We start from the raw sequence: 27353 nt of genomic DNA on the forward strand, positions 1-27353 counted from the left end.
CAATTTATTGAGCACGGGGTGGTCGGACATTACAAGCAGAACAAAGGATGGCAGTTTAAAATTAAAACAAAAAACAAGCACATTACCGCTTCACACAGAACAGAACCTCATTATTTAAAAAAAAAAAAAAGGCACACTAAATACTCTACAGAAATAGGAAAAAAAATAATAAAAGCAAATATACAGTAAATCTCACTTAATACTTTCACTTAGATAAATGTACACTATGAATAAAGTTGCTGGTGTATTTCTAAGCCTATCCTTACAAACAAGACTTTTTGTGTTTATTTTTCTCTTTTTGGGGCTTTTTATTTTAATATTCCAAAAATTCTCAACCAGAATCAACAAGTAAATATTAGCAGTCACTTGGTGGCTTATGCCGTTTGAAATGAACTTCTTTTTACACTTGTATGAGGACAATGGCCTATTAATATTTCCAATGGGAAAAAATTCCTGGTTTCACTGTGAAATACATGTGAACCTTGCTTCTTGTCTTGTAGAGGGATTAATTGACGCTAACAAAAAAAACCATGGACATTTTATAGAATTATTTTTTGCTTTTTACGTTATAAAGTGTGGATTGCAATTATAATAAGAGTTTCTTTAAAGTGCTTAAATGCTGCTGGGTTTAGAATCAGTGTATTTTCCTTTTACACAGGTACACATCTCCAGTTTGTGCCTCAGATCATCTATCCGCATGTCCTTTAGCTGAATCAGGTCCTCCAACTTGCTCACCTTCATTTGCAGGATCTACGCATGCACACAGACACACAAAAGTGAGAAAACAACAGGCAGTGCATTGACTGGAAATCAGTGAGATGTGATGAAAAAAGAGGAAGTGTTGCACATTTGTGTCATTGTGTAGCCTCTTGCCTCACATGCAGATGTTGTCACACATTGAGTTATATCCGCTGAGGTGAAACTGACTCACTGACCACTGCTGACACAGCTTGTACCATATATGCGTGCGCACACACACTTACACTCTCAGGACACACACCTGCAAAATGTCTATATGACCTGCTTTTTCCCAGCAAAGAATGAAAATGGGAAGTAAAGCGATGTGTTTCCCAGATTGGTGTGCGTGTGTGTGTGTGTATACCTCCACTGTCTCCTGCAAAGCCATGGCTGCGTGCTCTTTTTCCTTTAGCATTTGGCGTACAGCAGGGTCCAAGTTGGAATAAAACTGAGCTGTGTGTTGTAGTTTACTGCAACATTAAAGAGCAAGAGTAAATTGAATCATAGTGGATACACAAAAAAGCCACACACCCTGTTAAAAAGTATAGGTTTTTTGGTATAAAAATAGAGAAACATGAATCATGTCAGCCCTTTTCCACCGAGAAAATTAACTGCGACTAAGTAATTCGACTGAAAAGTAAACAGAAATATTTCAGAGGGAAAATGTTCAATTTGATGGAATTTATTACTATGTCAAGCATGTGACAGAAATATTTTTTTCTGTTCTATTTTTTCTATAATTCTTTTTTTCCATCTTTCTTTGCTAGATGGAGTTTTTTGTTTGACCTTAAGGGTGTGTATATTTATGCAATGAGGTTATTTCTGTCTAAATGATTCTAGTTTATTTTTCTGTTTATTTGGTCGATGTCAGGTATTCATGGGAAGCTTTATTTTGTTACCTCGTCTCCATTTTCAACTTGTCATCCCGTTTCACCTCCTCGCGTACGATCTCGGACAGATATCTGGCCTCACTCTGATTAAACTCTGAAGCAAAAAGGACAAAACGTGACACTCCCTCCAGAATCATGTTGACTTTTTTGAAGAGCTGAATAGTGCTGTTGTTGGACACCCAAAGAAGTCCAGTAAATCTTCTGAGCACAAACATAGGGTGAGGTGGGGAGGGGGGGGACTATGAGGATAAGCAGAACAAGGGAGGGAAGGCCTTGAAGTTGTGCCATGCTGATATTTTTCAGTGATAAGGCCATCTGCTGATAATAGGATGTGTGCACTGTGTCTCTCTGTGATAGCACACAGGGTGGAGGGAAAGAGAGGAAAGAGGAGCGGCTCTGAGGTCAGCTCACAAGGTTATTTGGCGGGGACGGATGAGGTGTGAGAATTGGAAGAGAGCCGTGTCAGCGACTGACGCCCAAAAGGTTGCGACATTTGCTCATTGTGTATGTGCTTGTGTGGTCACTCGATAGCAAGATATGCCGTTACAGGGCAGGTAGCAAAGCGGATCAACGAGAAATTGTCTAGAATCAGCATGTAAATGTGAATCATTAGTCAAAGTTAAATTGACAACGTAATGTAGTAAAATGCAGTTCTCATAAACTTATGGTGGCAATTTTGAAAAACACCAGTTGAGCAAATAGTGAAAAATTCTTGGAACAAAGAGGCTTCTAACTAATTAATGCCACACCCATCAAACTAGATAATGACACGATTTCCATTCAAAACAACCAAACAACATTCTCTTAATAAAAGCCTGCTAACGTATAATGGAAATTGCCTTTGACGTTCTCACAGTTACCATGGATACTTGTTTTACAACACTTTAAGCAATGGCTATTTTATACAAATGGTGTACCAACTCATAGACAGATAATTTAACACTACTCACAGGCATATATTCTTTATCCTCTACAAAGAGACTAATATTACAGCAACCTTTACATTCTATGCAATTATACTATTTATCTGTGTTTCTTAAAGTACAGGAACTGTATTAGAATGGAGGAACCATGGATGTGGTTACCTGTGAGAGTTTTCTCTGGGTTCCTGGTGTCATAATACTCCAAATCCTGCATTGAAAATAGACATTTAGTGACACACATAGCACACACGTGTGTAGGCTTACAACATCACATACTGATATGGTGTGTGCCTTCTGGTCCAACTTCTGATCTATCTTTTCCCTGAGGCCACTCAGCACACTTTCGATCACCCCCGCGGATCGCAGTATAATCTTTTTCACCGACTTCTCAGGCACGTGGAAGTTCAGCTTGGAGAACACTTTCCTGTGTATGCAAAACGACACTCGATAACGCATACACATCTGTTTGCAATTGTACCGACGTTACATGTTGTGATGATAAACACCGGTGGGATCCTCAAGGTTGGCTGCGTGCCATTTAAATGGTCCGGGACAGTTTTTGGACTGGTTCTCACCCCCAGATGAAGAGAGTTGAGCTAAGTTTGGCCACTGAATATGTTGACGTGTCTACTGGGAGTGGTGGGTTGGGTGGCACGAGACATACTGAATTCCCTTCGTGCCAATATTCCATCAGTGCAACTATATTTATCAGCTATACTGTAAAAAATATTTACTCTGTGTAAATGCGTTCCTCGGTCATGGCCAAACAAAAACACCACAGGAACCCTCAAGTCAAGTGTGTTTGGGATACACACTCGCTGGCTACTAGTCCATTAGTTTTCCTTCCGCAATCTAACTCAGGAGTGGGAAACATCCTGATGGCTGTACAAGCCTGCGAGAACATTTGCCTGGAAATATTTTTTTAAATTTGATGAATGAATGCATGGACCATGAGATGCCTCTCGCCTGTTAAGGAGGTTCCAGTTGCTTAGCTTCTGCTGAGTGGAGCTGGCAGAAGTGTAGTTGTGCAAGTCGATCATCTTTGGGAAGAAATGTTTCACGACCTCAGCCACCATCACTGCAGACAGAAAGCAAATACATGCATGAAATATGATCTCGTACGACATTATGAGGCAACAAATGGCACACTAGTTTGCATAGCAGCGTACATATGGGGCACACACCAAGGTAACACCTATTTTAGATTTTTTTAAATACATATTTATGGCCTGTAAGTGTTTTACGCACAGGCCTAAATTTATACAATTAAAATCCTAACCACAGAATATGATCAAGAATAAGAACACACGTTAAACTCATGCACAATACATACCGACCACATCATTATTTATGTCCACCTGCACAGTCTCTTGTAAATCAATACAAAATCAATAATTGCATTAGTATGCCCGTCATTGTCATTAAAAATAAGAATTATTATCTTTATAAAAGCAGAATCTTCGATTACGCTCTTACATTGACTTTCTTTAGACTGCGCAGGTATCCGTCATGATTCATTTGATGTCTTAGTTTTAACTTTAGCCTAGTTTTAAGTACCTCCGTCGCTGAAGTCATTGGCGATGTTTCTTTTAGGTCTTGAAAGACGAATTTTATCGATCCACGCATACAAATCCTGCAACTCGTCCTCGTCTAACTCTCGCTCCATTCGCTATCCGGGTTTTTGTTACTTGAGGAATTTAATTTTGACAATTTCAAGCACCAGACAATTTATCTTGGTTGTTTTCGGTGGTTGCTAAGCAACGCAGCGTAAAAGGCCAGAGCGGAAAGCAATAGGCGCATTTTACGTCATTCTACGTGCATTATTACGTTGTTTGCTAATAGTGTGTCTTATGCATGGTTTACGTTTATAATTAAATTCACCTTATTAATGAGGCAAAGGAGAAACTTCTATGTTTCTCCTTACTGTGACTTAAAGAAATTTCCCCCAAAGAACAATACACAAACAAAAAAGGGCAAATGCCAGTCCTACAAAGCAATGGTATCTGGGAGTCGCTATGGTATTACGCAACGGGAAAAAAAAAAATCAAGTTTGTAATTTTATTTAAACACAAGCATGTACATAAATGAAACTCAGTTTGAAGTTTGATTCCTCGTTGTAAGAAATGAGTCATGATTATTATTGTTGTATTTATAAGGGGACAATGTTATGATGACTGCTGCATAGAACATTCAAATTTTAAAAAAATCCCTTGAGAAGTTAAAATCAATATGTGCTGATAAAAAGACAAGCGTCAAGAACAAATTCATACATTCATACATTCTTATAAAATGATTCAAGGCAAAGTCATATAATCTGGGTTCTTTCATACAAATTTTTTTAAAGTGCCCACGTTGGTGCCACATTTGAAAATCCCTAAACTTCTCTTAGTACCAAAACAATGTTACAAAGTTACAGCATCAGCAGTGCAATCATAAAATGTTCACATATCTCAGGATCAAGAACGAGGAGAGACGTTTCCCTTCAAACATATCATCGTCATCATCATGGTGGCGGAGCCATAAGTGCTGTCAATCACAGTTTTAAAAGGAAGCAAGGCAGATGGCAGTAATCCTCATGGCGTTAAAGAAAAAAAAAAAACACTTTTGTCTATTTTTGTTGTCGATCCTTCAGCTGGATCTCGTCCTCGCATGAACTCACACCAACGTCTCCTGAGAGCTTTTCTTTCTTTCTTTTTAAATCCTTGTAGGTGAGATAAGAGCATCAGTGTCTGAGGATTTCAAAAGTGGAATGATTCCCCTTGGTCATCTAGGTCTGCTGAGTGGAGTCAGGGCAGCTCTCCCTGAAATCTACACAAATAAATACAAGCACACATCATCAGCCTCTCTCATTACAATCTCTTAAAATGTGTACACAACGCATTTTAAAGGACCCCCAAAAAATTGCTGTGACGCTGACAAGATGAGGCGTGGCAGATTTCGGGAAGCAGCGCTGTGCTTCGATACGTACCAGCTGAGTGTGAGGGAGCTGCGGAGGGACAACGGCGGGCTTTGGCTTTACTGGAGGCGTGACAGGTTTTGGCGTTGTGAACTGCAGGAAGGCAGATGATTATATTAAAACAACAAACACATTGTCAAAGTGCGTGATTAATTACTGACTTACTGGTTTGGACGCAAGTGGTGGTAAAGGTCTGGACGGAGGTAGTGGCCTTGCCTGGAAGTAATCACGAGTCAATATGAGACTAATCTTGTAATAAATTTTGGGACACGCCTCTAATAGATTATGATTATCTTAGACCCAGAAGTGAAGTGACTCATAGTGAAGGAACATTGTGGGGAAGGCCCTTTTTTTGTTCAATACAAATACATGTACAATAACAATTGATAACAATTGATTCCATTTGATATACCTCAGAGTAAATCGGCTTGCTCGGCACAGCTGGTGGTTGCAAGTGTGGCCTGAAACCCTAAAAAAAAAAAAACATTACACGGCTTAAGTAAAAACAAACAATGAAGATGATAAGATTGGCTCTAGTGGGGGTTCTGTTCCAACGTCTGGATCACGTTACCTGTTGGATCTTTGATGGCTGAGGTACAGTTGGTTTCTTTTTGGTGGGCTGTAGGACACAATGAAGTGGAAAGAAAATGATGATGAGTGTTTCCTTATAGACACACTGCATGGAGTTGACTTTTGTATGGACTTGGCTTAGTGATTGGAAAATAGAAGGTTCCAGACACAATATGGGTCTTTGGGGGGCAAAGCAACTGAGGCAATTATAAAGGCTTGTGTCTGGGACCTCAACAACTATGAAAAATATTCCTAGCATACACACGCCTATATGACTGCATTCTATTTCTAGCACTAGTTGCTGCCACTGGAATCAATAGGACGCCTTAATTACATTTGATGTCTTCTAAACAAAGTAGTTGAACTATATTTTAGTTTGATTATGCAGTTTCTAAATTGTCTTTAAATTTGTTTGACCTTTAGCAAAGTGAAAATGTTTCATAAATCATTACCTGCACAGATTCAGATTTTATGCTGGCAGCAGAGGGAACAAATTCAATCACCACACATGATATGTTGTGAGAATGAATTAGTTTAGCATTTCTCGGGTCCACTGTATAAAATGCTTTATTTATTGACTGTATTTGTCAACAATGCCAATATACTGATGGGACCATTTCCCTCAGAGGAGTTCCTCTTAGTATGAACTTTGAAAAGCTTCTTGTTCTTTGTTAGCTTTTAAAACATTTTGAAGATGCAAAAGCTATCCAACCGACAAACCTCAGGAGCTGTCCTGCAGGGCTTGAACATCATATTCGATGGTCCAGGCATGGAGGAGGACAGCGGTTTACGCACTTGTGCGGCTGAAGACTCCACAAATGTCGGCTGGCTAATGGTTGTGGAGCGAAGATGAGGGCTGCCCCGTGCATTGCTCGATCGAAATAAAGGATTTGTCTGTCCTGAGGTAGATTGGAGGCCTCTGTAAAACAAATACACAAAGCAACTAAGATCAAAAGACACGAGGGTTCATTGATCCGTCATAGCCGAGAGAGTTGAATGTCAAACCTCTTTGGAAGTTGTCTTTTCCGGCTGCAGCACATAAAACCGCCGATGAGAAGGGCCGTGCATATAAGCAGGCTTACAACCAGTGACACAACAAGCCCCAGTCCTCCTCCTGTAAACACATGTGTTCTATTATCAATATCTATTCATTGCTTGAGGGAAGCAACAGTGAATGTCCGTTAATGTCATTACTGTACGTACGAAGGGGGATTCCATGAAATCACATAAATACCGCTGCTTCTATCTGATCACAAGATCTCAGTTATCTGACTCCATGTGGAATGCATTGCAAGTAATAAGTGTCGAAAGAAAAACAAGGCAAAGACTCATGTAAAGCATATTCTCATCAAGCTCACCTACTTTTGTGTACTGTGCATCTGATTATGAATCATCATCTAGAATTTAAGGCGTGGCCGCTATTTGAAAAAATACACTGAGCATTTAATGACATTAAATCAGATGATGTGCACTATACCTTCCGACACCTCCGATTCCAGCACATCACAGAAAGGTGGAGCCCAGCCAGGATCACAGTGACACTTGCTCTGATGGTTACAAACCTGTTGGAAAGCCATTCAATCAGTTTGGGATGCTTCAAATATTGTGTGCGTGTATGTGTGTGTGGTGAAGATTTTCACCCCGTGGTTGTTGCATTTGGCGGAGCAGTCATCGGTTCCATATGCTCTTATGTTTCTGATGTCATGACACTTTTGGTTGTAGCATACCTTAAAGATGGATCAAGACACATTTTAGCTCACGTAAGCAACAATCGAAAGCGACATTTATATCTACCATATTATTGCCACACTTTGTACCAGTGGGCACCATGCCCAGGTCTGCAGGGTAGTTGTCTTCTGGGTTCATGGTCGCCTCGTTACATTCTTCATTGCCTACTTTGTAAAAGGACTTTCTAGATGTCACTGGGAACTCCCATCCTCCCGTACAAAAAAGTGTGCCGCATGATTGCTCTCTGCAGCCAAACAATACGAAACAATTCATCACTAAACCAAGAAAGAAACTGAGATCTTATGTCACTGTGTGAAAACCTACGGGCCAAAACATCGACGCAGAAACAGGCTCTTTCTGCAGCCTCCATGCTGGAAGTAACAAGCATCTGCAGATACCTCCGCATCTATAAAGAAGGCACAAGTTGATTCAACAATCCCGTTACAAGAGGACTCACAAGATAGAATTAAAATATTGCAAACATTTCACATTCACCGCTAATACAGAAAGAATCCAACTGAATTAAAAATATATATATTTGTGGTTGAACACAGGGAGCCAATGCAGAAAAAAAAAAATCTTTGTTTTACCTGGTCCCCATAATCTCTTGCAATGTTGCTGTCGCGACGGACACTGTCCGTCGTAGCAGTATCCTTTCCCACGGTTGCACGGCAGGCCGTTCTGGGCGTAGGCGTCGGGAGGACAGGAGGCAGACAGTCCAGTGCAGTGTTCTGCCAAGTCACAGTTCCCCGTCTTCGGCCGACAGACGCTGCCTGACGCTTTCAGCTGCAAATGGTGATGGACAAATGTGATTATTTACACACAACTGACGAGCCTGTAAATGGTCACAGCTACAGAGTAGCACGTGGAGTATCACGTAAAGATTGTATATGACGCACTTGACAGTTCTGGCAGCATTCACCCTCAGCACACTGGGCTCCTCCGCTAAGCTTGCAGTTAGTAGCGTTGCAACAGGGATTCTTGCATTCCTTGGAAGTGAGCAGAATATTACAATCCAACCTTTCTTGTTCAGCTTTGGTCTTGTAAATATTTGCATGAGCGCAGCGTACCTCTACGGTTCCACAGTCACACTCCTCGCCAGGCTCCAGGAAAGCATTGCCACACACCGGCCCACCATAAATACGGCCAGTTGAGGGTGTATCCAGCAGACAAGCTGGGTTGATCTCCTCCAGGAACCTGTTGAGCTGCTGCTTGCTGCAGCTGCTGAACATCTCCGGAGGCACGGTACTAAAGGAACATTCAAGATGCCTTGATGTTTTCATTGTTTTGGAGAGTACAGGAGTCAAATCAGGCTTAGTTAAGGCTTAAATTAGTTTACCCGACACTCTCTGCCATAATGCAGCCTTTCTTTGATGTCAGAGAACCACAGATGCAATTTTCTGTATCATGAGACAAGCCCAAGTTGTGACCCATCTCGTGGGCAATCGTGGAGGACACTCCAATTGCGTTATTGTTATGATCCTGCGTGCACAGTAAAGGTGTGTTAAGACAAGTGGAAACATACGAAATAGGACAACCACCCACATTTACAAAATATCCTTCTAGAAGGCCTAAACAGCTGTCAGGTGTATTTAGGGATTGAATGTTGAGGCAATTTAGAAGACTTAGAAGAAGAGGAATATTCACAAAATTACATGAAGTAACTATCATTTGATATTCAGCATGGTAGTTCTTTTGTAACAGCGAAATGTGTTGAAACTTTTTTTCTCGATTGATCGTATCTTGAAGAAAATTCGACTACTCGGCTGCACCCAGCAAATGTGCTGTTGAGTCAGTCTTGCCTCGTAAGTTGCTGTCTAAAGGACAACATGACATCAGTTATGGGAAATCCATATCTCCATTTTAGCACAACTCTTCAACACATTATTCTGATCAATAGGCAGTCTAACCCATTTAGTCCATTGCACAACTATTCATGACATTCTTTACAACCACATGAAAGAAAAGAAAGCACCAACCTCATTTACCGCTCCTGAGCTTGAAGTGCACATGGCATTTGTGTTGGCCAGACCAACCGTGGTGCCTTCGAAATCCAACCCTCTAAACAATAAAAAGAGAACATTTTTCACATTCGAGTCAGAGCAGATGTAAGCTGTTTTCGTCTGAGTCTTACGTGATGAATTGTGCGTTGTCATGCTTCAACCTCGGCAGGAGGTTCCGCTGGCGCCACTCAAGAAAGCGGCTGAGCGTCTGCTCAGGTTTGGAACTGACCTCTATTTGATCTCTGTACGACCAGATATCAAGTCCTACTAACATCACACGGACACCCACAGGACGATAGAGCTGGAACATAATAGCAGAATGCACATGAGCACATTCAAAGGGAAAGTATATAAGATGGATAAGTAAATATAATGTATAGAGAAAAGTTCAAGAGTGAGTCAGACACGACACTACAAACCACATGAACAAGGACATACTGGGGCTATAATCCTGTCACAGACCACCAGTGTTGGGTCTCCTGTCTGATGAGTCACAGACATTGGCCCAATTGTTGGAAAATATGCAAACTTGCAAAGTGTGATATGTGTGAATCGCCTCTGCTTAAGTGTTAAGATTCACAGTTTAAGTGAGAGAACTTCTCCTTTTAATCATTTGAAAGGAACAGGTCGTATTAGCACCGTTTTTTTCTCGATTTCTGCTATCCAGACGCAAAGGAAATGCAGTGAGTGCATGCACAGGAAATTTCCCAGACTGCGTGGAAAAAAAAAATCTACAGTTGTGTGAATTTTAGAATGAACTTATTTCACAGTGGTGACTATTTTTGTCTGTGTGAAAGGCACGTACCCTGTCAACGTTGTTTGCTATTTCAAGCACTCTGGCTTCCACTGTCCTTTTATTGCCAAATCTCTTGTACTGGAAGGAAAACATTTACATAAGTACAATTTCCCGATATGGGAATGCATATTAAAATCAAATACAGTATTTTATTGATATGAGAAACAGGAATGAAACCTCTGTGTTGTCGACCACCACAGCGAGCTCCACAGTTCTGGGTTTTCGTTCTCCGTTTTTAGTCTGGCCTCTGCTTCTCTGAGAAAGTTCAATATTTTATAAGAAAAAAAAAAACATTAAACAAGCTATATAGTAGGATGTTGGAAATAAAGTTACTTTTGACAGGCTGTGAGTAGTGTAGTGTTCACATATGTGGAACTAAATAATTGCATCTCAAGGCAAAATTGGGTGTGCTACTTGTCTGCAACCAGCAGAGGCACTGTAAACCTACATCATATCAGTTATGGGACATTCCCACTCTAAAGTTTGAATTTAATAAAAAAATGTTTAGATCATGGTTTGACCAGTGGAGTATATTTATAGTGTGTGCCTGTCAGTCTGTGTCCATGCTGTGCGTGTCTTTACCAGACTACTGAGCTTGAACACTCCAGACGGATGCGATACGTGATCATAGTACATGGTTGTGTTTCCATGGGAACAGGAGCTTCTCTTCCTTCTCAGATGTTTATAATTGTAAATTGCATGAAGACCTTTATCAGTGTGAACTTCAGCCTGCTGTGAGGTCAAAGGTTCTATCAGGTACGTCTGATCCTGGAGGCGTACAAACCCCCTGTAGGGAGAAAGAGGAACTTTAGAGATGATGCAGAGAGACGAGCGTTGCCCTAATGTCAAACAAAAGTCTCGTTTCTCAGTCTTGTTAATATAAAATATGAACTATACAACAAAAGCATCTTAAGAAGACTGAGACATCTGGATCTCATACTCGATCTTATTAATTCTAATTGAGGAAATGGCTGTAGTGGAGTCTGTATTTAACATGCTGGACATGAGTCATGGTGGGCAGTCTCAAGCCATAATGACTTTAAGTAAATTTGTCATGCCATGCTTTGGTAGCAATAACCTCTTTGCAATCACATTACAAGAAGTGGAGTGTGTGTGTGTGTGTGTGTGTCTTACTTTAATCCTGAGCACAGCTCCATGCTGGCAGAGGAGTCGTCGACTCCCACGACATGCCCGTGGTAGTAGCAGTGATTCTGAACATGTCAGGAAAAGACAGATTTGAACATCCAATGACAGCATAACATAATGCCAATCTTGATGTGTTGCACTTTATGAGTCATAGTGAGAGGGAAATGATAAATCAGGAACATACAGTACATACTGGCATTGCCAATCAACTTCCTGTGCGAGATGCCAAAATTAGAGGAAGGAACTGTGTCATTAAGTAATCACAAAGTGCCCAGCTCACACGTCAAATCATGTACCACTTGGGTGGTGGATATGAAGCAAATTGGAGAAAAGTACATTTTGTATGGGTATGATGCCACAGGATATCATGTGCTTGACCAATACGGGCCACAATTGACTTTTATGCATTCGTTTTTACATAAACACATATTATGTTCACTAAAATGAACAATGCACATATATGATTACTTGCAATCACGTGTTTCCAAAGGCAATTTTTGAAAAACAGTTTTTCGTTTGAATTCTATAAAAGTGGGTCACAACTTAAAGGCTGTGGGAAAATGTTGGTCCCAAAGGACAACCAATAGAGAACAGTCAAAAAACTGTAAAATGTACAACTGACTATATTATTCATATTTATTTTCTTTTTCTTTTTTTTCTTTTTTCTTTTTTGGGTCACTCCAATGGGATAGGAAACCTATGGTTGGTGGGCCATATATGCATGGTCTGCGATACAATTTGATCCGGCTGCCAAAAGCCCAAAACTATTTTACCCACAAATTCCAATAATATAATCTTTATTTGAACTTTACAGTATTATTCATGAATAGGCTGTGAAATTAAAATGACTGAAAAATTTAAATGGTCCCCGACAAGAAAAACTTTCCCCACCCTTACCCTACGCTGATATACTTCCTTCCTTTTGTGTCTATTTTAAAAACATATTCAAATTCAAATTCTAAACACACACCCTCATTAAACAGCACATACCTCAAGACCTGGCGTTGCTGTTATTTGGGTTCCTTTCTCGGAATAATGTGTCACAGAGAAGGTTTCTCCGATAAGCTCCCTGAAATAATCGGGTTGGTTGAAACATCAGTAAATGTAAGTATGTTCACAAATCTGGACAAATATCAATATCTCTTACTTATTTTTCTCAAGGTGCAGTGTGCAATTTTGTCCTGCAATCCTCACAGAGTACTGCAGTACATCGGGATACTTCTACACAACACACACAATATTGCATGTATATGAGTGAGGAAAATGAGGTTGTGCTGAAGAGTGTGCGTGAGTGATGACCTACCTGATGGGTGGCAACATTACTGATGTGAGATAAATTATTTAGCTTCTGAGGTGTCACTGTTTGATACTTCATCACATGAGGTAGAGTCCACACGCTCCCTGCAAATAGGAATATTCCAATGAGCAAAAAAGAAAAAGAAAAAAAAAAAAGAAAATACATAGCGAGACATATGGAGGAAAAAGAAAAAAAAAGTTATACCCAACACCAAGAAGAAACTCCATATCAAATATCGAAACTGGGTCATGTTGCTTGGACGGACGCAGTCATTGTGAGCTGGAATGGTCTGAGAAAATGCCGAAGACGAGCGTCTCTCCGCCCCTCTATGTTGTAATTTCCTCAAACTGACCCTTCTGACGCGTAGGAATCGCAAGAGGATTACAAAAAATGGTTTTCCAACTTTACTTTGTAGAAATCTATATTTTGAACAACGCCGTGTGAGTTAAAATTAGAACCGATCCATCATTCTAGGCAAAACTTTACAAATTGGCTGTAAAACCAAAACACTGGGAAACGTAACAAATTTAAAATGGGTGATCATCACACAAAATGAATTATGGATACGGCTGAATTCTGACACATTAATGGGGCGTAGTAATCGTGTAATATTGAATTACGCAATAAATTAATTGACCAAAGTTATTGAGCAGCATGTTTGCTGCTATCTGCTGGCCGTTTCTGTGTACTGCATATAGATAAAAAATCTTAAATGAATATACGTCCGGTGTCACTTGAAAAAAAATTATAAAAATATTTACATGCATTAAATGCTTGAATTGAATGAGTTTTTTGTGGTAATAACAGGGGCAAATTGCAGTACGACATTATTGATTTAAGCTGGTCGCAGGGTGGTGGTTTGAACTTCAACGTCATCAATCAGCGACGGGAGCAACCAAAACAGTTCAAAACATTTTTGACTACGTACATTAAGAAACCGTCATGTTGCAACCAACATCGTTTCCAGCCTCGCTAGGGGACCGCTACAATGCAGACTGCACGACTGAGGACATTTTGCAAGACGAGGAAAACCCGTTTAACTTCAGTCCTCAGCTCATCAATCTTCATAAAGACCACGAGCTATTTGAGGTAATGACAACCTGAACTAATATACCGTACTGTTTTATTTCATACAATGGATATTCTATTTTCAGGATGGAGACGTTGAAAGACACATGTATCTTCAAGACCTTTATATTTCAGAGGCAGACGACGACAAACAAACTCTCAGGTGTGAGAGCTCACATGTGGTTAGTTAAAAAGTACTGCAATGATTGTTCTCCCCAAAAATGGCCAAAGAAGCGGGGAAAATCATGATGGCATCTGAAATAATACACCTTGCTTGATATTTTGCAGATTATACAGAGATTTAAAAACAGCAACAACACTATCAGCTTTTTGGTTTGAGGTTGACACAAGACATAGTCACCCTGAATCAGTCTCGGAGCCGAGAGCGTCAAACACTTCTCATTTTTTTCTCTCCAAATCTGTTGCATAATTTTTATTAATGTTTGGTGGCTCATAATTCTCCATGTTGTTGCTGTCCCTGGTTTTACCACCTAAAAAGTCAAGGAGATCTTGCAATTGGCTGAAGACCAGTTCAGGCACAGGGTGTATCCATCTCTCATCCCAAATCAGCTTCAGCTACCTTTTGAGGATAAGAGTTATAAAAAATTAATGGATCTAAAATATATATAGGCTGTATAGTAAAAACAAGTAATACTTTTATGTTGAGTACCTTCATTTTCTGGGGTTCGCAAGTTCAAGACCTTTTTGTCTTGTTCTTTCTCCAGCGTTTCAGAGTTTGCCTGTCACATCTCTGGCTGCAACGCAGTCCACGGTACTTTAGAGGAGTATGAGCACCACTACAATTCTTTACATAGACACGTGTGCTCCATCTGCCGGCGCTCACTACCCACCGCTCGCCTCCTGGATATTCACATTCAGGAGTGGCACGACTCTGTCTTCATGGTCCTGGCACAGCGGCAAGACATGGTATGAAACACGAGAATTAAAGCTTCGAGGTCCCGGATGGAGAAATGCCGTCATACTTGTAATGTTTTGACACTCAGCATGTCAAGCATAAAAGATAGACGAGCAAAAAAATAATAATCTGGTCTGCATAAAGCTGCTTTACATGGCACACATGATTTACAGTACCAGTGTTTGGTGGAAGGCTGTGAACACAAATTCAGGACCAGCACACTCCGGAAGGACCACTTGATACGAATTCACAAGTACCCCCCAGACTTCAGATTTGACAAAGCCAAAAGAGAGAAAGGGTGAGACTGCACTTACTTAATTTGCTCAATAGATGGCAGCAACGTTCTTTATGTACTTTCGGGTCTTTTTTTTTTTTCTAGTTTTCTGCAAATGACATGTTACTGACAACTAATTTAAGTATATTTTTATTTGGGCCGTACTTGCTATTTTATTTTAAAAATTCATACAGATATTCAGAGTTGGGTAGGCTATCAACTTGTACTCAAGAACATTTACTTTATAGAATTAAATGACAAGTATAAGTAAGTAGTCCTTGAAATAATTAAGAATTGAGTGAAAAATGGTAAGAGTTGACTTTTTAAATATTATCAAAGGACATGTGCTAAATGAGGTGCACAGTCAGATATTTGTTTTGAAAATATTCTTTGCATGATCACAATGACTTATTTTATATAAGAACTTGTACTCAAACCATGTTAAAAAAAAATGTGTGACATTAACCGCTTCTTACGTGCACTGTACTTAGCAAAATAATGTGCAACCTTTGTTTCTTTTAGGGGGAATCCCCTTGACTGGATTTTGCTGATAAACTTCCTTACTTTTTTTTGCTAGATCTGGAGAGACAAAGCAGCAGCAGGACATAGCAATGGAGGTTGTGGGTAATGCGAGTGAGGTTCTTTGTGAAGAGCAGGCTAAACAGGTAGATCAAGAGGAATCCATGGAGATGCCCGTGTCCTTGACAGGGACCCTCTTGACTGAAAAAGACACCACACATGAGGAGATGGCAGCATGTCAAAACACAAACGATGAGCATCTGAAACCCCGATACTCCTACAGGTCAGTGGGGCTGCTTCATTTTATAACTACAGCTGTACAACATGGGATTCAAATTCCACTTCAATATTCTTTTGTAAGTTGAACAATCCTGCTTAAATTTTTTTCCCCTAGGGTTCCTTCTAATGTGTGCTTTGGTCATGGCTCCATTCGAGGCTTCAGAGGTCACAGAGGAAGGAGGAAATGAAACATCTTGAGAAATCACAATTATGTACTCTATTATTTCATATAACATAAAATAGTTTTCCCACGTCATTTGTTCAGACAGTCTTTTGTGTGACGTGCACATTTTTTACTGCATGTCTCCAAAACGGACTTTTTAAAACAAAAAACAAACCAACCTCAGTATATTTGTAATAGACTTTAATTTCCCCAAAATGCTTTTTCAGTATAAAATACACTTGATAACTCTTGAGTATAAAATAAGTCATCAATTTTTATTTACAGATAAAAACGGTGCCTGCTGTTGTCTAATAAGAGCTTTTCAAATGACTGCAAAGTAGAAACAAAAGAAACTTAGAAGTACATTTTAATTTAAAGGTCAATGTTGTAAAGATTATTATTGTGGGCTAAAGGAAGGTATGTTGACTTGGCATAATGTGGAAAGCTCAGCGTCCGTTTTAAATTTGAGTACAATTATTGCTTAATATAGCGCTTGCGTCTTCTGTGCAATGTTCTTGGGCTGTCTTACAATATTATATCTTTGGATTACAATTTTAGGAAGGTCACATGAAATATTATTTTTGGCTTGTAAATCCCGTTAAATTCTGTACATCAATACACAAGTAAATCCAAAACAAATGATCAACATCAGAATATTGTCTAAATTTCCCGTTTTTACCTTAGCTATTAAAAAATATTGTTTTCAAGAAATAGAATTTTGATAGAAAACACCTGGAATTTTAAAAGTTGTGCAATTTGTTCTTTTTTACTGCACTGCCAAAATGTCCATTTTTGATTAACCAGTCAAGTGTAAAATGATTAAGGCCTACTATAACAACTATTTAACTGTTTGTATATTTATTAACAATTTTATGCGATTTTTTTCCCAAGTAAATAAATATTCTCACATAAATGTCTTTATCAGATTTGACTTTTGTTGCCTTGTGGCATAGAGGTCATTTTAAGGCAGAGCGCACACGCTCGTACACGCATAGTGTCCAATGCAATGCGTTGTTAAGACAAGTAGTACATCCCATAGGGTCCACCAAATAGTCTCGGAACCGGTAAGGCGGGCCGCGGGCTGTGCACAGCTCCGTAAAGGGTCGGTGCGCCCATGGGTGCGCTCAGGGGGAAGGGGAAGGCGAAGGCTGGCAGGAGCGGCTTGGCGGCCAGCTTGAGTTTCTCCAGCTCGGCCTCCTGCAGTCTCTTAGCCTTGGCCCTGCGGTTCTGAAACCAGATCTTCACTTGTGTCTCTGTGAGGCTGAGGGAATTGGAAAACTCTGCTCTCTCGGCGATGGACAGGTACTGTTTCTGGCGGAACTTTCTCTCCAGGGACAGCAGCTGAGTGCTCGTGAACGGAGTTCGGGGTTTCCTGTTGTTCTTGTGTTTGCGCAGGTTGCAGTGGCTCGGGCTGGGGAGTCCTGCGAGGACACAAAAAACATGAACTATCTCATCATTTCATCAGGAAGTTGCAGTGGAAAAACGAGATATTTACACTCAGTAGACACTTAACTAAAATTCTAGCAACACCTGCACCATTTCATTACAATGAAATAATAGCTAATTATTATAATTGGCACTGAGATAACGTTTGTTTACTTCATTGTGTTTTGTAGTTTGCCGCGGTGTGTAGCACTGCCAAGCATGATAATAAAAGATATTTCAAATATTTCGATCTCTATTTAGTAATGCGAGTGGCTAAAAATATTACACACACATCACACTGCGGTAACATTTCAATAGTGTTATATTAAAGTAATACTTTCAGTCCGGTGTAACTTGAGGCTCGGTTAATTAAAACAAAAAAATACATGATTTTTCAAATACAGCGCTTTAAAATAGTCATTCATTCGTTAATAAACCACTACACGAAGACGCTTTAGGATTTATGAAATACATTTTTTTTAAATCAGGATGCTGTTTATTTTATGTATTCCCAGATTTAATCTGTGGGTGCACAACCTTACTCAAATCGAAGTCTTACAGACTCACTTGTAAGCCCCCGATCTCCACCCTTGAAATGATTGCAGATAGATATATTTCTATTTTCAGACATAGTAAATAATTAAATGCTTAGACTCACTGGGAGGTGATGCATAGGAAGACTGCACCCAGGGGCTGCTCTCCTTGTCGTTGATATCCACATTCTCGGTTTTGAACCGATTAAGTTCCACCGGCGAAATGCGCCCCGTGTCCTCTTCTACAACCCGCGCGCTGGGCTCCGAGGATTGTTGATTTCTAGCCTGCGTACGGTCCGACATGAGTGACTCCACGCTGAAAGGCAGATCCACACTTTTGTTTTTACACCTGGCGACAGGTGATGAGTTGAGCTGCTCTGATGCGGAGCCCCCGGAGGCGCGCTCCTCCGTGGACGTGTCCCCCGGTGCGGCCGAAGGTGGCGATCCCTGCGCAGGATTCATGACGCACAGCTGAGGTGCCATACAACCATATGTCCCTCCGCGTTCCACGTCGTTGTTTGCTTGTCTTAACCCCAGTAATTATGTTTTTTTTTTTTTTTTTTTTTTTTTTTAATGCAAGGACCGCGCACCAACTCCTCACGCAGTCAAGTGCTTTCCCAACTTACCATACCGCACGCTTTCTTCTGTCATAGACCTCCGTGACTCCACCCAGGCTATCTCTGATAGGGCCACCATCCTCATGACGAGGATGTGATGCACAAGTCCAACCACGGGCTTAATTTGAGACCCTAAAAATGTCATATAGCTTGCACTCTTGCACCCTTGAACATTCCAACAGGGTTGGCCCCCTGTTATTTTGGCATTCCTTACTGTATCTTAGTCATTTTACATTCAGCATTTTGCTCTCTTGGCCCCCTGTTATTTGGCATTCCTTACTGTATCTTAGTCATTTTATATTCTGCATTTTACTCTCTTGTGCTGAATCTTTTAGCTCAGGGGTGTTAAATCTTTTTCTTCCAAGGACTACAGAAAAATCCAATGATGCAAGGACCACTTTGGTATCGTCGCTATTCAGTCTTAATTTATTTATCACTCGACAATAAAATCACCAGTGTCGGTAAAGCGATGCAAACCAACCCAGTGTAAATTGTGTACAATGTCAACAAAGGACAATGTCAGCAAACGGCCCGCGCACTATAGTTTGAACACCACTAGTTTAGGTATTGGTATATTATGTGCACCAAGCTCCAGTAAGCAATTTTTGGCCTTTGCAAATTCCAATCATAAAAGCTGCTTAATATCTGAATAGTAATGATCCATACCATACTACTTCTAAATACCCTTTTGCTGTCCATATCAATTAAGTCAGTATTGGACAACAACTGGCTGAATGAGAAGAACACACACTAATAAGATTAACATTTGCAGCTATCACCATCCAGCCTACACACAACATAGTGGAAATGGTTCAGAGCTAATTTAGCTAACTACACATAGAACGGCAGTAATCTTATTCCATATTATGCTTATTATCACAGCCCGACCATTTTAAATAACAGTGTAGAGCAATGACTTGAATGTGACCGCTAGTTAATGTGCAGCCATGATGGGCTGCGTTCCAGTTCAGATACCGCCATTTTCTGATGAAATATGAGTCTTTTCCAGAAAAAACCCAGAATGACGTCACAACCGGGTTGTGGCTTTCGAGTAAACACATTGAAATGAAAACACTTTGATGGATGCGTACAGGAAATCATTGGTTGGGCCCTCAGAATAGAAGTTTTGTTTCCAAACCAAAATATGACTGAGAGGGTCGTGCTCTTGGTGATTGCGAAATTGCATCTTCACAACAACTGTTTGCTTGTATTTTTACCCCAAAGGCTCCGATAATGCCATTTTACACAAAAAGGAATTATGACCACGTTCTGTCAGGGTCACCAAAGGTCAGTACAGCTGCGCTAATTTGCATGTCATATTTAATCTTCACGGCAGTTTACAAACAATTGTTATTAAATAAAAATTAAAAAAAGGTCCTGGAAAAACAAGTCGAACGCTATTGTTCCCTTCTGGAAAAACCGGTGTCACTGGTGTCATAGAAAACTGCTGTGATAATTTATAATGGTTATCTAAACGGTTGTTTGAATGTATGCAGGTATGTTCATCAATGTGTTTTATTAAGGCAGGAATTTAAAAAATCTGTCTTCTTTACAGTACTTTAATAGAGTGGAATCACTGTAAACTTTCTGCCTCTTGGCCTAGTGGTAATCAAATTATCTATGGCTGCGTATTGGCTGTATTTCAACCCATTGTGTTCTTTGTCCCCTGGACAGACAGTCAAACCCCAAATCAAGTTGAAGAGGCCCCATTAAAGAGGCCCGTCCAATTGAGTCTTGTTTTGCAGCACTTCAAATCAGGTCAAATCATTTTTGGAGAAACCTAATACGTTTTTTTTTTCTCCCCCTCTGGGAACCGTTTTTTTTTTTTTTTTGGACAACTAGTGACTATCTGTGGGACAATTGGTTAAACGGAGTTAACCGTTTCTTTCCCTGAGGTACTTTTCTCGCTTTGATCCTGCTGTGACTGGCGCCTGTCTGCTCCATGTCTACCCCCCTTTTTCGTAGCTACCCGCCGCCCCCTCATCCCTCCCACCCTCGCTCTTTCTCTGTGTGTGTGTGTGCGTGACTGATAGATTGCTGAGTAACCAGACAACATTTCAGTGCCTGTAATTTAGTGTTCAACATTACATTCCACCCTACTTAATGTGAATGTAGCAACTTTTGGCTTTGATTCCCACTCTTTGAAAAAGGATCCGGGTTTGCTGTGTGGGCTTGTTTTGTTTATTTTAAACGTAGTATACGTATGTAGTTATTCTTAGCACTCTCACCACTACATTCCTGAAAAGTCATTATTGAATAATTTTCTCCACGTCTGTCATCTTGGCTTGTAAATATGAACACTTTAGAATTACGTTTGGTAAATTTGGACAAAGTTGCGCTCATTTTTGCGAGTGCTGCTACTCGCCAAAGGCAAGAATTGTTTAATGAGATAAGTGTGGTTTTCCTCCCAACCCAAACATGTTAGAGCCGGCTTTATTTCATTAAAAAAAAAAAAATCTCTTCCCCTTTCATGAGACTTGGCATGCTCCTCCTGCGCAAACTTTAGGAGGGTGCAGAGTCATCCGGCATAAACATTTACACACAAGACACACTGCAGGGGAGTTTTGTGGTGAGACTGTAATGTCTTTAAAAGTAAGCATAGTCGAATATTATCTTGTTCGTATGTGAGTGCCAACACTGGCTTGTCAGAAAGGAAGTTTGGATACATTCTTTCCTCGACTATTTCAATAAAAAAAACTGTTTATTTAAGCAATTATTGACTAGAGTAATTACTGAAATAATACTGTACTTGCTCAGTCATGCCAAGATGATGTTGAGGGCTCGAGGTCCTTCTTATCTGATCAGAGTTGTCAAGGGAACTGCTCCAGCATGTCAACCTTGATGAGTTGTTTCATGTTTTGCCATGTAGGTCACTCAAGTTGCTATCTATCTTTGACTTTCACTGTGTTGTCTAACTAATGTGACTATTTTAGCAAGTCGCCATCATGAAGCAGGATTTATTTTCAGCTTCGCGTATATCTCAACTTGTGTCATGTTGTCTTTGGACGGCAACTTAATAGTTATTAAAATACAATCCAATCTGACAGATTCTTCATGATCATTTGATTTTTGGCAACCAACAAACAGCCTGACCAAAAGATTTGAGAAATTGCAGCAGTCGAATGAATTTCAGGAGGTTTTTGAGAAGGACTTACTCGGACAAAGGTGATAGATGATACGCTGATACTTTTTGTAATTACCTGATGGATTGTTGATTGATTAAGTGCTTTTCATGTAGCCTCTGTATGTTAGCATGATTCAGCTGCCAGGGAAAGTGCTGACAGGTGAGCGGCGAGGCGCGTTCCACATGGCGTCGGGCCGAGTGTTAGACTGACGGCGACTCTGCGGCGAGGAGTGCGAACAGGCGAACGCAGATACTGTATATTGTTGTGATCTGGCTGGGACCGGGCCGAGGGGAACGAATGGAACCGGACACCCCCGCGTGGACTCGGTGCTGGGGTGAGCTCAGGATCGGTGTTGACAGCGGGGCAGGGAGCTTAGACTCCAAGTGATGATAATGGCATTGATGAAGACTTTGGAAGCGTGAGCCACTCGCCGAGGCTGGAGATGGCCACTTATCACAGGGTCTTTATTGTCTGGCCATGATAGTCAAAGTTGGCGTCTTTCGTTTGAGGGTGATGACAGCACGGGAGTTGGACCTAATGCAGCAAGAAACCTGAGACACATTTATTTATTTATTTATTTATTTATTTATTTATTTATTTATTTATTTATTTATTTATTTATTTATTTAACATGTAATATTTGTTGATTTTTTTTGCATTGGTATCTAATATCTTTATACCTATTCTTTGGAGTGTGTGCGCCTGAGTCGTTTAAAAGGTGCTTATATTTTACTATTTAGGTTATTTTTACTCTCATATAGCTCAGGTAGACTAACATATTATTATTAAATTTGTTAAATGATGACCTCATTTCCAGGTTTCTAAATTCTTGTCTTTTGTGTTTTTTGTAGATCATTGACAGTATTTTTTTCTCTTTTTTCCATATTGCTAAATATTAGTATATGATATCATTGTCAGCCAAAGAAAAAGGGTTTACCAATAGCATTTTTAAGAAATTCCACAGTGGATATTGTTAAATGGGGTTTTATTTTAAGATTTGAATTGCTCGTTTGAGGATGCAGATAAAATTTTTGTGGACTTATCGCTCTTGGATTCAGTTGTCGTCAGTCTCTGGGATGCCATTTTTAATGTGAGAAAATGAAGGTATTACATCTCAGAGGTTGATAGGGTTGGCGATGGAAGAGCCAAAACTGGAACAAATTGGGGTTACATGCTTTAGTCAAGGGCACTTATGCGGCAGCTCTCGATGGTGGGAATAGATTCACTTTGTGTTCACTTCCTTTCAATTAGGCTGTTAGTGGATCTGAGACGCAGCGTGATACTCTGTCATCCAACCGCTTTGCTGACATTTATGTCATTGCCTGTACCTTTAAATGCAGATCTGTGACGTGGGAGTCTGTGCACAAAGCATTGTTTAAATGCTTGGCGCTTCGACATGTGTCTGTGTGAGAATGCGAGGTGGTTTCTGTGATCTCGGCACAGTGACAACCTGAACAAATATGCTGGGGCTGATTCTTGGTTCATGACAATAAATGCCACGTTGTCTCAAGGAGCTGTGAAAGAAATGGGAGGACACAGCAGAGGCCCCTGAATAAACAACCATTAAATTCTCCCTTAGCAGTGGAACATTCAAACTTGGCGCTGACCAAAAAAAAAAAAAAAGACTTAAAAGTACGAGAGAGATTGTTTTAATAAGAATGTCCATTTTTACCTCCTCCACTTCATCTTTTTAGATTGGATGTTTGAAACAAGAAGCAGATTAGTAGACAGCGGGATAAAGAGCACATGATGGGTGGAAAGAGAGAAAGAGCGGCGGGATGGAGAAGAAGATGAAAGCTTTGTTGTGCTGATGGTTAATGAGCTGGAAAACACAATTGAACTTTTCTGACTGTGGAAATCGCTGTGAGGGCATCATAAATTAGCGCCAGTGTGGGAGCTAGGCGGCAGACAGAAAAGGGGCTTTGTGTTGCCGGCCTGCTGCCTCTGAAGTTGCTCAATTCTTTCCAGCACTCTGGGGTCTGCCATCCTGCCTGGTGCGATGCCTTTAAGACTCCGATGTGACGTGCTGGCCCTTTTCCATCATCCTATAAGCGAGCGGAGGCAGAGATAGGGATGGGAAGAAAGGAGCGACGACGGGTCTTTGCTGATATTTTCAAAGGGTGACTCCTCATCCTGCCTTTGCAAGCTTGGCACATGCCTTCTGTTACTAAGTGGCTTCATATTGAAAGAGTCGGCGGCCGCTATTCTCTCTCCCAATGGGTGCCAGCCTCTGTGCCCTGGCAGCTGCTGGGCTTCAGAATAGACCCATAGTTTCCCCTCTGCAGGTGAGCTGCACAGCCAAAAAACGGGGGCCCCTCAAAGGGCCTTTCACCGCCTCAATAGGAAGCTGACTTGGGGAGAGTGGAGCGGGCACACAATGGCCGCCTTCTCCTCCGAGACAGAGAAGATGGAGATGAGCTTTTTGGGCGCCGCTATAGTGTCGCTTATAAGCATGTCGAGGCGAGAGGAGAGGATGACTTCCCTCAGTCAAGTTTGGGAAGGCGTGGTTCTCTCCCCCTCAAGTGTGTTTGGGTCTGCTGTCATCCGCCCGTCGTCCAAGTAATCGCTGTGTCTTTAAACTTGACTGAACACACCATTTTTGTGCATGTGTGAAACAGACTACTTCGATGCACTGTTTGCTTTTTAACTTTTATTAGCAGCAGCCTTCACTGACACAAGAAAGGTTGGCAACGGAGAGGGAATGTGGGGGGGGGGGAAAGAGGGGGTACGGAAAGCGAAGGAAAAGGGGGTAAATATTTATTGTAAATAGTAAATTACAACACGGTCATTTTATTCTAATGATTTACTGTTAATAATAATAATAATAATAATAAACAAAATGAGTCAACATGACAATTAATATATTTTTGTAATTTCTTTCTCCATTTCTCGCTTCAAGTTTAGCTTCAGATCTGGAATCAAAATATTTTTGTCCTATTTTAAGATGTTTGCACAGTTCTAATTTCATATGAACTAGTACTGTATAATGCAGTATATTACATTTTGTAAGTCACTTCCCTGTACACTGCACAACATATTGTGTTTGCAACGTCACCTAAAAACTCAGATTTTGATTATTTTCCACTCCAATTTCGAAAAACAGTCCTCGCTCATATTCCTCAATGTTATTGTTAACATTTGGCACGAGGTTTTAAACACCATTTTAGCGTCTTACGCTGTCTGTTCTAGTCGCCCAGGGTGAGATATTATCACTCGCTATCTCCTTTTTCCTCTTTTCTTACCCTCCCTTAATCAGTTCCACTCTGTTGTTGTTGGCCCTGGGCCATTGCTAAAATGCTTTCATAAGCATGAGACCAAAGCCTGCTCAGATGTCCACTAGACCCTTTAAATATCCACAAGGACCCCGTGGTCACGGTGTGGCTGACCCCACAGCAATTGTTGACATCATTATGGAAGCAGTACAACATCCTTCACGCCTTCCTAAGCCTGCCATCTTCTTCTCAAGTTTGGACAGCGAGCTTTGGCCAAGAATGGGACACACATAACTGGCCACGTCCCTGAAGGACATAAAATACTTTCAAATCCAGGACAGACATCCGTTGCGAGGACAGCTTGTGAACGCGCCACACTTCATGTCCTATTTGCTCTGAGGTTTTGAGACGAAAGCAGCGTTTCCTGCACTCGGGCCAGCTGGGAGTGATTTTCAGACTTTAGTAAAATCCCGCTTTGGCGAGCGTCTTTCCGCAGGGATAAGTTCATAGGCCTATGTAAAGCAATAATGTAATAATAACCCCTTTTAGCGGGGTTTCATCTTGTCTTGGCTGGCTTGTTTAAAAAAGATGCAGCGCGTAACCTTATTGGGTTAAGCTAATTAGAAAAGAACACTGCGGCCATCCACTTCAAATCATTTTTTTGGTCTTGCTCAAAAAACATATTGCATGCATCCCGAATTTGCAGGACATGAAAGTTAGTTTCACTGTAAATACCATCAATTATTATTTACAAATGAAACAAGAATGAATTCGATTATTGAAAAAATGTAGCAAAAAACTCTATTGTCCTCTTTTGTTCGCCAAAAGTCTCCTTTTCGGAACATCTTTTTGAAATACATTGTAAACATCACTGCTTCTTATCACCAGTGTTGTGCTTCTGCTCTTTTTCTCTTCCTGCCCTGTTTGACTGCTGATTATCAGTAACATTATATAAATATGTCAGACCACAGAGGTCTTATCTCCAAAGACGCAAGTTACACTTTCTCTTCCTCTTTGTTGAGAGGAATCACTGAATGGTGAGTCAGTACGGAGAAAAAAAACACATTTTATTTTATTTTTTTTAAAAGCAGTTAATGGACCGTTGAAGCAAATATAAACATTGGTGAGACATCCTTTAGCAAAAATATATTTTAAGGGCCTTATAATAATCTAAAGGTCAAAATTTGGAGTACGTCCCTCAAAAGTTCATCTATAGCCAATTGTTAATCACTTTTTCTCAAATGGGTGTGCATTATTAGAGTTTCTGGGATCTATGATTTCAGGCTTTTCAAAACCATTCCAGGTTGTACCCACTTGATAAAAAGATCTTAAAGGATCTATATGCCCCCTGGACCACAGGTCCCTCTCCCTGATCCAGCACAAAGATTTCTCTTCTTTGGCAAGTCCACAAGTCATCCACCATAATGTCATCGGCCTGCTGGCTTTGACACAGTCAACATAGCATCTCCATTGACGGTGGTAATAAGGAAGTCAAATTTGCCAACGTAGCTGCACAGAGCAGCCACATGTTTCTTTAATAAAAAGGATGAAAGCGCTGGGTTCTTGTAACCAGATCTTTCTCTAGCAGGCAGCTTTCCATCATGGAACAGCAGGATCCTCCCTTTTTAGCCCAGAAGCATCAGGACAGATGGGAGCATGACGCAAAGCCACGCGGGCGCACTGAGTGGAATCTTGTGATGTCGCGAAGGTCATTTTTATGATGCGGAATTGTAAATCAGTGGCACCTGTATGAGTTTTCAACACCTGTGCACATCCTTCCTCTCTGTTGTCGCGGTGGCGTGACGCAGGAAGTACTCCCCGCTGTGTGTGTTGAACTGACAGCTCTGTGATGAATTTTGTGCCGCTGGGGGTCAAGGGTTAGAGGTCAGAGGGTACTCCAGCTGGCAACCACGGCTGCCACGGACTCCAGCGAGGAGGCATTCATTGAGGCAAGCAGGAGGGGGCACCGTGTTTGATGTGCTCATCCGAGAGGCATTTCTCTCTCTTTCTTCTACGTGAAAGGTGTCATTTGTTGTGATGACCCCGAAAACGATTATCACATGACTCTGCAGTCACACTTTTACAGAGCTTTTTGGCAACTTTGAAGTCAGTGTTTTCCCAGCTTGCAAATTAACTGTTTAGGTTCGCACCAAGCCCCATTAAGTCCCACTTAAC

At 40.7% G+C, this 27353-nt stretch overlaps 4 protein-coding genes across 5 annotated transcripts; 1 reads left to right on the forward strand and 3 right to left on the reverse strand.

The window, feature by feature from the left end:
• Positions 1–4338, reverse strand: spef1 (sperm flagellar and cilia associated 1). The gene is made up of 7 exons (XM_088384944.1): positions 4109–4338; positions 3518–3629; positions 2828–2975; positions 2714–2759; positions 1638–1722; positions 1103–1208; positions 1–750 (listed from the first exon to the last, which is right to left on the reverse strand). Exons 1-7 carry the CDS (start codon positions 4215–4217, stop codon positions 613–615), a joined length of 744 nt encoding a protein of 247 aa, XP_088241070.1. The 5' UTR covers positions 4218–4338; the 3' UTR covers positions 1–612.
• Positions 4339–4595: 257 nt separating this feature from the next.
• Positions 4596–13407, reverse strand: adam8a (ADAM metallopeptidase domain 8a). Its single transcript, XM_088385149.1, has 25 exons — positions 13252–13407; positions 13054–13151; positions 12898–12971; positions 12741–12819; positions 11739–11815; positions 11187–11391; positions 10782–10859; positions 10614–10682; positions 9940–10109; positions 9785–9866; positions 9145–9287; positions 8876–9053; positions 8705–8794; positions 8396–8591; positions 8130–8211; positions 7872–8049; positions 7718–7804; positions 7555–7639; positions 7083–7191; positions 6798–6996; positions 6079–6126; positions 5920–5976; positions 5673–5723; positions 5520–5600; positions 4596–5359 (listed from the first exon to the last, which is right to left on the reverse strand). The coding sequence occupies exons 1-25, from the start codon at positions 13295–13297 to the stop codon at positions 5315–5317; spliced, it is 2607 nt and encodes an 868-aa protein (XP_088241275.1). The 5' UTR covers positions 13298–13407; the 3' UTR covers positions 4596–5314.
• Positions 13408–13893: 486 nt separating this feature from the next.
• On the forward strand, positions 13894–16359 carry znf511 (zinc finger protein 511). 2 transcript variants are annotated; one of them, XM_088385151.1, is made up of 7 exons: positions 13894–14136; positions 14202–14278; positions 14841–15042; positions 15205–15329; positions 15883–15929; positions 16014–16107; positions 16219–16359. In XM_088385151.1, exons 1-7 carry the CDS (start codon positions 13990–13992, stop codon positions 16289–16291), a joined length of 765 nt encoding a protein of 254 aa, XP_088241277.1. In that variant the 5' UTR covers positions 13894–13989; the 3' UTR covers positions 16292–16359. The 2 variants fall into 2 exon arrangements, with proteins under 2 accessions (XP_088241277.1, XP_088241276.1); XM_088385150.1 differs by having other exon boundaries at positions 13895–14136; positions 15883–16107.
• Positions 16360–16464: 105 nt separating this feature from the next.
• msx3 (muscle segment homeobox 3) lies at positions 16465–18838 on the reverse strand. The gene is made up of 2 exons (XM_088385152.1): positions 18350–18838; positions 16465–17687 (listed from the first exon to the last, which is right to left on the reverse strand). Exons 1-2 carry the CDS (start codon positions 18705–18707, stop codon positions 17281–17283), a joined length of 765 nt encoding a protein of 254 aa, XP_088241278.1. The 5' UTR covers positions 18708–18838; the 3' UTR covers positions 16465–17280.
• Positions 18839–27353: the final 8515 nt, after the last annotated feature.

This window comes from Syngnathus floridae, chromosome 9 (genome assembly GCF_059516105.1).
Source record: "Syngnathus floridae isolate MCC-2025c chromosome 9, RoL_Sflo_1.0, whole genome shotgun sequence".
NCBI classification, from domain to species: domain Eukaryota; kingdom Metazoa; phylum Chordata; class Actinopteri; order Syngnathiformes; family Syngnathidae; genus Syngnathus; species Syngnathus floridae.